A 10511-nucleotide genomic window follows, 5' to 3' on the forward strand; every position below is an offset into this window, starting at 1 on the left:
AAAAGAAATCTTTTTTTTTTTTTTTTTGATACAGAGTCTCAAGCTGTGACCCTGGGTAGAGTACTGTGGCATCACAGCTCACAGCAAACCGACTCTTGGGCTTAAGCGATTCTCTTGCCTCAGCCTTCCAAGTAGCTGGGACTACAGGCACCTGCCACAACACCCAGCTATTTTTTGGTTGTAGTTGTCATTGTTGTTTGGCAGGCCAAGGCTGGATTCGAACCCACTAGCTCTGGTGTATGTGGCTTGTGCCTTTCCTGCTTAAGCTACAGGCGCCAAGTCCTTCAAAAGAAATCTTAAAATAGGGTGGCGCCTGTCGCTCAGTGGGTAGGGCACTGGCCCCATATACCGAGGGTGATGAGTTCAAACTTGGCCCTGGCCAAACTGCAACAAAAAAATAGCCAGGCATTGTGGCGGACATCTATAGTCCCAGCTACCCTGGAAGCTGAGGCAAGAGAATCACCTAAGCCTAGGAGTTGGAGGTTGCTGTGAGCTGTGTGACACCACTGCACTCTACCAAGGGCGATAAAGTGAGACTCTGTCTCTACAAAAAAAAAAAGAAATCTTAAAATATATTTTACAACTCTATGTTGGTGTAAAGATGACTATAACCCAGACTGGATTCACTATTACATATTTATTAATATATTCATATATTTTCTTCTGATTAAAAACAAAAACATTGGGCTGAGCCTGTGGCTCAGTGGGTAGGGCACCAGCCCCATATACTGAGGGTGGAGGGTTCAAACCCAGCCCCGGCCAAACTGCAACAAAAAAATAGCTGGGCGTTGTGGCAGGCGCCTGTAGTCCCAGCTACTCGGGAGGCTAAGGTAAGAGAATCGCTTAAGCCCAAGGGGAAGTTTCTGTGAGCTGTGATGCCACGGCACTCTACTGAGGGTTAGTAAGTAAAACTGTCTCAAAAAAAAATTTTTGGTGGGGGCCGGGTGTGGTAGTTCACACTTGTAATCCTAGCACTCTGGGAGGCTTAGGCAGGTGGATTGCCTGAACACACAGGTTGAAGACCAGCCTGAGCCAAAGTGAGACCTCAGACTCTAAAAATAGCTGGGTTTTGGCTTGGTGCCTATAGTTCAGTGGTTAGGGCACTGGCCACATATACTGGGGCTGGTGAGTTCGAACCTGGTCTGGGTCAGCTAAACAAGAACTATAATAAAAAAAAAAAATACCTGGGCATTGTGACAGGTGCCTGTAGTCCCAGCTGCTTGGGAGGCTGAGGCAAGAAAATTGCTTAAGCCCAAGAGTTTGAGGTTGCTGTGAGCTATGATGGCACTGTATTCTACAGAGGGCGATATAGTAAGACTCTTGTATTCAAAAAAAACCAGAAACATTTTTGGTTCTAGGCCCTGTGGCTATTGTGCTTAGCGGATAAGTCATCCCTGCCTTAGGGACCGTTTTCTGAAAGGCTCTGTGTTCATGAAGTTGGTACGGTGTCATCACCCTTTGTATGTGTGCTAGGTCAGTTATTGTGTTTTTCTGAAGCCTCAATTAGGGATCATCTGGGCTTCTACACAAATTCCAGTGGTGAGTACATGTGAGTGGGAGATCCACTGTCTGGGACTGGATATGTTTGAGATCCTGCTGTCTTGTGAGCATAAGATCCCATGACTGTGTGACAACGGGTACGAGCATAGGTCTATCAGTAAGCATATGCTTGTTCGTTCATTTGTGGTTTGTTTGCTGATTCAGAAACTGTTTGTTTTTTTTTCCCCTTTATAGTACCCAGATCTTTTCTCCCAAGATGTTGGTTACTGAGATCTGCTAAGTGTTCAGGCCTAGGCTTGTCTGCCGGGGTGGGGTGAAGGAACACCATGTTCCTGCCCAGGGTGAAAGTGCTGCCTGGGTCTGTAGCCAAGCCTGAACCTGAGCTACTGAATCCCCAATAGAGTAGCCACTGGAGCAACAACACAGTTGACTACCATCTGAGCTTGGTCCTCCAGGCTGGCAGGGATGAACCTGGCAGGGCTGAGGGAAAGGCCCACGTTGCTGGGGACTTGAGACCATTGCACAGGATCAAGGTGGCTGTTGATCCTGTTCAGGAAGCAGGGTTCTGGAGTGATGTGGCACAACTCTCAAGGGTTGAGGGATAGGAGACTACTGAGGATCCATGCTACTTACTGTTAGCCCCAGAAACTTACTACTACAGTTGGTGCAATCCAAGTAACTAACAAGTCAGCATTCTCCATCTGGCCTCAGTCCAAGGGAGACACTCTAATAGTGGAACAGCAGGGAGCTAAGGTTGCCTGCCCCAGGGCCTTACTCACAGGCTTGCTCATACAGGGATAGTCCAGCTGGATTGGTATAAAGTGGTGTTGTGTGTCTTGGGGCCCATCCAGCTTGACTGCCCAGCCCTGCTTGCTCTCTGACTGTGCATATCTCAGGTGTCTGAATTACCTCACTCCCCATTATTTCCTCCTCCCTACCCTCCATCCCCATAGAACAGTTCTGGGACATTCCCTAGGATCCTGGAGAAAGTAGTTTGAGGTGGACATAGGTTTGTATGCAGGGGTCACAGCACAGCTAGGTGGCTACAGGTCACTGCTGTGCAGGAGAGGTCACAGTTTTCAAAGAGTAGCAGATGTGGCTTGGTGCCTGTGGCTCAAGTGGCTAAGGCGCCAGCCACATACACCTAAGGTGGCGGGTTTGAATCCAGCCCGGGCCCGCCAAACAACGATGGCTGCAACCGGAAAAAAAATAGCCAGGTGTTGTGGTGGGCACCTGTGGTCCCAGCAACTTGGGAGGCGGAGGCAGGAGACTCACTTGAGCCCAGGAGTTGGAGGTTGCTGTGAGCTATGCCATGGCACTCTACCCAGGGGGACAGCTTGAGGCTCTATATGTCTCAAAAAAAAGAGTAGCAGACGTTTGGAGGTCACATCCGTGTGGGGTCACTCATAGGGAAAAGCACAGCTTCACATATAGCAGGGTTCAGTTGTATAGGATCAGTTAGGTGAGAAAAGTCACAGCTGTGTGGGTCTGGATCATCCCTGTGTGTTGGGAGGTTATAGGTGTGGGTTAAGTAGTTCACAGGTGTGCAAAGTCACAGGTGTAGGGGAGACAGGTCAGAACTTCTTCCTTGCTCCCCCTTTTCTGAGCTCCACACCTCATGGCCTTGTTGACCAACACCTGCATCTTCTCTCCAGATTGGCCTCCCCACCATGGCCATAAGCAACTGTGAGTCCATCTCCTCCCTTCACTGAGTGAATTTATCACATGACTCTTTCCATTCTCTTCATCCTCTTCTCCATTCTCTGCTATCACAGGGATGAAGAAGGAATCTCTCTGAAACCTGAATTGACATCAGTTTGGCTAGCTTGTTTCTCCAGACTGCTTCCCTAACCACACCATCCCCCTGCCTCTGTCTGGAATGTGACTTGGTCTTTGCATGTAGCGTACATCTTCAGCTTTGTTCTTCCCCACAAAGACAGGGGGCTTTGTTGACATGGTTTACAGCTGTATCCCAAGCACCAGTACATGTGTGTGCTCAGTGTTTACTGAATGGGTGAAACATGCATCAGGCGAAGATAGGCCTAGTGCTGCTCTAGGGCTGCCCCTCTTACCTCTGCCTGCAGCAGCCCCCAAGCCACACCCCAAGGCCCAACTCCAGATACCAGCCATGTTCTAGCTTCCTCTAGGCTTTGCCCAGACTTTGTTCCTGAGCATCAAGATGCCTGCCTCACTTTTTTTTTTTTTTGATAGTCTCAAGCTATCACCCTGGGTAGAGTGCTGTAGTGTCAGAGCTCACAGCAACCTCCAACTCACATGATGCATAATGAGGCTAGGGGTGGCATCCTGGGAGCCAGAGAATCCTCAAAGATCAGCTCTGTCCTGGCCATGGAGAACATGGCTGGTCCCTGGCTCCCCTAGAGGAGAGAAGAAATAGCTAGACTAGTCAGACCACTCCCTCTGATGGGAGTTAACTCTGCCCCTTCCCACAACCACCAGACCCATACATGGGTGCCCCTGTCAGTAATGACTCACCCACACAGCTCTGCCTTCTGGAAACTCTCTGGTTCTGGGAGGGAAACTCAAGAAATTACTGAGTGGTGAGGGCAGCCAGTAGCAGCTCAGGGGAGGTATCCTGGAGGAGATACTTTCTATGGGGTTTGTAAGGTGAGGCACATACCTGTAATCCTAGTACCCTGGGAGGCTGAGACAGGTGGACTGCTTGAGCTCACAAGTTCAAGACCAGCAAAAGCAGGATCCCATCTCTACTAACAATAGAAAAACTGAGGCGAGAGGATTGCTTGAGCCCAAGAGTTAGAGGTTATTGTGAGATATGACGCCACAGGGTGGCACCTGTGGCTCAAAGGAATAGGGCGCCGGCCCCATATGCCTGAGTTGGCGGGTTCAAACCCAGCCCTGGCCAAAAACTGCAAAAAAACCCCAAAAAACAAAACAAAAAAATCAAAAATAGAGAGGTGATGCCATGGAACTCTATGGAGGGCGAAAAAGTGAGACTCTGTCTCAAAAAAAAAAAAAAAAAAAAAAAAAATTTAGACCTCACTCCCCTGCTTGCCTCCCCAATACCAGACTGAAGGCAGGGCTATGACACTGATGAAGGGAGGTATATGTGGATGGAGTCTACTGCCCTTTGGAGCAGGGAGCAGATGAAAAGATCAAACATCCACTTCCCTTTCTCCCTGGGTTGGCAAGGCAAGTAGACTGGTCCTGGCTCAGCTACAGGTACAGGGGCAAGTGGTAGAAGCATATGACCCCCGTCCTTCACACAGGCTGGGCCTAGCTTCCTTCTAATCAATGTAGAAAAAGCAAGGACCTTGGTGTTAGGATGGCATGTGGGTTCCTCCACTCCCAGTGCCCCATAACCCAGCAGGACAGCCACAGAGTGGGGAACTCTGGACCCCCAAGTCCCACTGATCACATCTTATAGATGGGAAATTCAAGGGTTTCACAGAGACAGAGCTGTGGGAGGCCCAGGATGTGTTGACCACATAAGGGATCAGTCAGCCCTATCTCAAGCCTCATGGGAGACCATGCAATCTCTCTCATATGCCCTGGCCAACGTGTAGGAAGTCCAAGCACAGAAGCAGTTATTTTATATTTAATTTACAAAAGAGACCCCAAAATAATAATAATAAACTATCTAGGGGCAGGGGAGTAGGGTCAGGCCCTCCCCAGCCCAGGTGCATCCTCCTTCTCCTCTGGCAAGGAGAAAAGGGACCTCCCAGGGCCCACCCCCTGCCCCCTTAGAACAGGGGGTTGAGAGCTGGTATGGATGTCCCAGGGGCTCTGCCCTCTCTGGACTCAAGTTTGTCCACCCCCCACAGGGTCCTACATGCCTAGGAAAGCCCTTGTGGCAGAGGCTAGCTTGCTAAGCAGCCAGGCAAGAGACACCTACAAGGTCCAGGTGAAGGCCAGTGTTGCCATAGCCAGCAGGCTGGTGATGTGGGATCCAGCCCAGCCTCTGCTGGCACACCCGGCTGCCCGCCTCTGGTCCCACTGACATTGCTCGCCATCCCAGCCTAAGTAGCACTGGCAGCGAAAGTGTGTCTGCAGGTGATCAAGGTCAGCCCAGCTGAGCTTCCCCACAGGTCGCAGCTGAGGCTCACCAGGTGCATGGCCAGGCACTAGGCGGAAGCTGTTGGCGCTGAGGTGCAGGAAGGTATTGGTGTTGGGGTTGCGGCGCACACAGCGCCCGTGGCCATGGCACTGGGTCCAGCTGCAATATTGTGTAGCCCAGGATATGTTCACCACATAGGGGACCAGAAACCGTGTCAGGTAATCCTTGAGGTACTGGCAGGTCTCCTGAAGGCAGAAGCCAAGGATCATAGGTCAGAGTCAGCTGCTTCAGCCTACATGCCCAGATGGAAACTCTGTGTCCACCCTGTAGTGGCTATACCTTTTCAACAGTGCACACATTTGTACACTCAAGTGTACCTTAACTTTCACAGTCTCTGCTTGTGCTGAGTAAGGACTAGGGGCAGGGACCACAGTCCAATGGGGCAGATGGGGAAGGATGGAGCTTGACAGCTGTTCAGGACCACATTTCCTCTTTCCTGAGTGCAGGGAGGGGGTGCCCTCCTTTTTGCTTGGAATCAGGGATGCCTCGAGTGGGAGACAAGAGTGGCCAGACTAGGTTTGTCCACCTGATATTGGTAGTCAAAGGCCCAAACCTTCTGCCTGTCTTGAAGACTCCAATAGGCTGGGTGGGTCTTACTTACCGTGCTTGTGGTGTACCCTGCATCACCCCAGAGGATGACACCAGCTGCGCCAAGTGCTGCACTCTCACCAATGGTAGAGATAAGGTCCATCTGTGTGGAAAGGGATAATCACAGAAGACTAAGAACTCAGGGTGAGAAGAACAGACAGGGCCAGTAGGCCTAATTCTGTTGCAAGCTGCTGATTCCCCAGCTCCAGCCCTGTCTTTTCTACCTCTAGACAGAAGACCTGTCTGTGTTTAAGACCATTACTAACACCCGCTTTGGGCTTCAGTTTTCCAAGCCAAGGGCACATCTGAGCCTAGGGCATGTATCAGATGGACTCCAAAGTCAGAATGCTGGGACCAAATCTCCGTTCCACCTGAATTTGATCTGAAGTTTTGCACAAACTTTTCAGCATCTCTGTGCCTCAATCTTCTTATGTACAAATGGGGGTAACGATGTTACCCTTGCACAATGTTATAGAGAGAATGATTTAAGGAGATATGGAGCAGTCAATAAACTATGGGCTGTAGGCCCCTGCTTACCCAGACATGCAGTGGTTCCTCAAAGGTGGAAGACAAGGCTTGGCGCCTATAGCTCAACCGGCTAAGGCGCCAGCCACGTACACCTAAGGTGGCGGGTTTGAATCCCCAGCCCGGACCCGCCAAACAACGACAGCTGCAACCAAAAAATAGCCGGGCGCTGTGGCGGGAGCCTGTGGTCCCAGCTACTTGGGAGGCGGAGGCAGGAGACTCGCTTGAGCCCAGGAGTTGGAGGTTGCTTTGAGCTGTAATGCCACGGCACTCTACCCAGGGGGATAGCTTGAGGCTCTGTCTCAAAAAAAAAAAAAAAAAAAAAAAAGGTGGAAGACAAAGGCAGGGCCCTAAAAAGCACATACCTCACTAAGACCGGTGAGCCTGCGGCTATAGGTGGGCCGTGTGAAGACATAGACTGGGAGGGCATGACCAGCATGGTGGGTGTGAGCCACTCGAAGGGCCTCCTGAACACGGAAGCTGACAAAGTTGCGGCCATGGGTAGAAGAAGCAAGCGTCTCATCAAGGTAGACAGAGGGGAAGAGGGCTGTACTCTCTGCCCATAGCCAGGCCAGCTGGTCATTGCGGGCCACCTCAACATCAGGGCAACGGCCTGTGTAGCTCTCCCAGTTTTGTACATAATCATGATTGTAGCAGTCAGGAAAGAGGTAGAAGCCCCAGAGATGCTGGGGGCGAACTGCCTTGACATGGCGTAGTGTCTCCAGCATGAACTGTCGTGCAGCAAACTCAAACTCATATTGTGCCTGTTTGACTACTCGGTCTAATGGCCAGTCAGGGTAGCGACTGGCTACCAGCTGGCGTGATGATTGGCGGTATATGTCCTTATCTTGCCAGTTGCGTACCCATACAGGCCGCCAGTCCTCCCAGTCAATGACTGCCAGCCCCGCAGGCTCCTGTGTCCTAATGTAGTGCTCTACACGTTTCTTCAGCAGCTTCAGGTGTGCCCAGAGACTGCCATTCTGTGGCACACCACCATGCACAGATCTCCCAGCTGAATCAAAGCGTGGATATAGGCCTAGACGGTCACGGTAGAAGATGGTGATATTCTGGTTCACAAAACCCTCATTAGGTGAGGCCTGCACATCGAAGGCTGTCAAGTCCAGTGGCACCTTGAGACGTGGACCACAGTCTTGTGTGGGCACATCCCATGCTACCACAAAGGGCCGTCCAGTGAAGATGGGTGGTGCTGTGGGCTTGAGCTCCATGGTCCATGCTACCGCCAGCACCAGGGCCAAAACAACAGTGAGGCCTGGGCCTGCCCACATGCTGGGGGCTGCAGGAAGTGTCACCTGCCTGGCACCAGCTCAGGAACTGGAGGAAGAGTGGGAAAAAAGTAAGTCAATCTAGAGAATCCCAGAGGTGTCCACCTCAAAGTCCATCTATGCTCCCAGAGCCCGTGCTGTGTGGTGCACAGTGCCCATGGCTATTCATAACACTCATGGCTGTAATAGGTTGGAGAGACCACAACCCACTGAAGAGTAGGCAAGACACACTGGGGACTCACTGCCAGGAGCATAGGGCTTCCTCCTGGAACAGTTTAACCTATGGCCAGGTAGGATTCTCTGTTAGATCTGTGACCCTTCTGAGAACTGGATAAATTGGGCTATGCACTCATTGCCAGAGCCACACGTATGCCTGCCAACCATCCAATACATGGATGAACCACTGAGGCCCATCCTGTGCCCGGTTAAGAACCCTTAATCCAGAGTAACGAAAGCACTTGGGTAAGGTATGACACAGCTCTGAAGAGGCTAAGAAGCTGGAAAGAAGAGAGCCATGGGGCCAGTATCTGTGTAACACTATCCTGGCAGAAGAGTGACTGAGGCTGTCAGGAGTCTGTCTTAAGCGCTGACACTCTCCCAGGTTTGGTATCCCTCGAGGGGACAAAGAGACAGAGGACCTCCCACAGCGGCGCTAGCATACCAGCCCATCCCTCCACCGCCATCGGGAATGCGCGCGCGCGCTCGCCTCCCCCAGCCCAGTCAGTCCCGGATAGAAAGCCCTCTCCTGGCCTTTGTGCAGGACCCCGCCCCCGCTCCGCACGTGGGGGTTCCTGGGCAGCCTTACTGGGAGCACCCCCAGGGATTCAGAACCCAGTCCCTGGGGAGAGAACCCCCAGCCCTGCACCGCCCGCCCTCACCTCGCGCGGGGCGCCACCAGGACCCGTGACAGGGTCACCGCCATCCCGGGATTAGCCCTGCCCGCTCTGGCTGTCCACCCCGACACTGCCCCGATTCCGCGCCTCTGCTGGCTCCGCCCCCAGGCCCACGGGCCCTTTAAAACTCCAGAGAGGAGGCGGACTCGGGAAAGGACTTGTGGTCGGGACGGGAAGGTGTGCCCGCTTTTCTCGCCGCCAAATGCTGCGTTTTGGGCTCGAGCAACCCTAGATCCTCTGTAGAGGAACGTGGTAATTCATCTGGAACCTTGAGACCCCTCCAAACAGCGCTTCCTGCTGGAGTCTCAGAGGCAAGCGCCAGTCAGCCTGAGATTCCCCCCCCACGCCCCGAGGCTGGTAGCACAGTCCTCTCTACTCCGCGGCGCCACCAGTCTCTTAAAGGGACAGCTTGAGCATTCGCGCAGTGGGGGTGGGGAGGGAATAAAGGAGGCCACGTTCCTCCGCTTGGCCATGAGAAGGTTACTGTGGGACTCCGTGCCCTTGGATCTGGGTCTGCACCCCTGAATGTAGACTCAAGTGTTGGGCTCCTTTGTGTTGAAAAAGGGTCACTGACCTGAGCTGATCCCTGGCCTCCTGTGACAGTAATGCCCCGCCTCCCACAAATCTGGGCTCCTCACTTTGGGTCAGCGGTCTGAAGGGAAACCCCGCCTCCTGCCAGTCTATGGGGAGGGGGCAAAGCAACGCCTTTTATCTTTCCCGGGAGCTCTGTCCCGGCAGTGGTTGTCTTGGCAACTCAGGCTGTGGGTCACGGCTTGGCCCCAGGGGCTTGGGGCAGGGAAGCTCAGCTGGGCCCTGAGGGTTGGGTGCCCCCCTTTCCTGACCCGCATCACAGGGTGGCCAATCTTGGGATCTTGTTCTCTTCTGCCCAACCTGTCAGAGGCCTCTGGGAGCCCTCAGGGTTCCCCTTCTGCTCCAAGGAGGCCACCACCCTTGTAGAATTTTCTGACCCAACCTAGAAGAAAGCTAGTAGGGGCCCTCCCGCGGCCTCCACCCGGTATCTTGTGCCCTTTTGTCCCACAAGCTCTTCCTTGTTGGGGAGCAGACTTGGAACTGGATCCGCGAGCCCAGTGCGAGATCTCCTAGATCCGCTCCTCCAAGTGGGACTCAGCTACCCAAAGGGCCCGCGTCTGCGCTTCCCCGCTGGGTGCCCGGAAAGGGAGGAAGGGAGCCTTGCTGTAAGCTCTCCTAGGGGGAGTGCAGACCAGCGTCTGCACTGGGCTCACCTGTGTGGGAGTCCGTCGGCCTAGTAGTAGGTCGGCGGCCTCCCTCCTTCCTGGGGTGAGCTTCTCCAGCCAGGCCACTTGCGCCAGCTGCTGCCCGTTGGGCAGCCCGCGGACGACTTGATAAACCCCATTCCCTCCCACCTACTCCCGCCTCCCATCCCAGCCCTTTCTCCTCACTTCCTGCTGCCCCTCTGAGAGGAAAGGGCCAGGGATAGGCGTGGGGGGAGGAGATTGCTTTGACCTTGTTTCCCTCTGGTATGCCTTGCTAGCTGGCTACCTACCCCATCCTCCTTCTGAGTAGGATCTGGCCCCAACAGCTGCGCCAGGTGACAGGAAGGCTGAGACTCAAGCTCAGATGTCAGTCTCTACCACAGCTACAGCTTCC

At 53.2% G+C, this 10511-nt stretch overlaps 1 protein-coding gene across 2 annotated transcripts; it reads right to left on the reverse strand.

Moving 5' to 3' along the window:
- Positions 1–5055: 5055 nt before the first annotated feature.
- Positions 5056–10328, reverse strand: HYAL2 (hyaluronoglucosaminidase 2). 2 transcript variants are annotated; one of them, XM_003800614.3, is made up of 4 exons: positions 10127–10328; positions 7072–8038; positions 6195–6284; positions 5056–5778 (listed from the first exon to the last, which is right to left on the reverse strand). In XM_003800614.3, the coding sequence occupies exons 2-4, from the start codon at positions 7990–7992 to the stop codon at positions 5368–5370; spliced, it is 1422 nt and encodes a 473-aa protein (XP_003800662.1). In that variant the 5' UTR covers positions 7993–8038; positions 10127–10328; the 3' UTR covers positions 5056–5367. The 2 variants fall into 2 exon arrangements, with proteins under 2 accessions (XP_003800662.1, XP_023375279.1); XM_023519511.1 differs by lacking the exon at positions 10127–10328 and adding an exon at positions 8868–9042.
- Positions 10329–10511: the final 183 nt, after the last annotated feature.

The sequence above is a fragment of the Otolemur garnettii genome, unplaced genomic scaffold, assembly GCF_000181295.1.
Source record: "Otolemur garnettii isolate 467f Iridium unplaced genomic scaffold, OtoGar3 scaffold00179, whole genome shotgun sequence".
Lineage (NCBI taxonomy): Eukaryota > Metazoa > Chordata > Mammalia > Primates > Galagidae > Otolemur > Otolemur garnettii.

Excerpts from the sequence above, each read along its gene's own strand:
- HYAL2 (XM_003800614.3), bottom strand. The coding sequence starts at position 7,992 with ATGTGGGCAGGCCCAGGCCTCACTGTTGTTTTGGCCCTGGTGCTGGCG. Across the intron at positions 6,285-7,071 it reads GGCTCACCGGTCTTAGTGAG|ATGGACCTTATCTCTACCAT; the intron begins GTATGTGCTTTT and ends CTTTCCACACAG. Across the intron at positions 5,779-6,194 it reads CAGGGTACACCACAAGCACG|GAGACCTGCCAGTACCTCAA; the intron begins GTAAGTAAGACC and ends TTCTGCCTTCAG.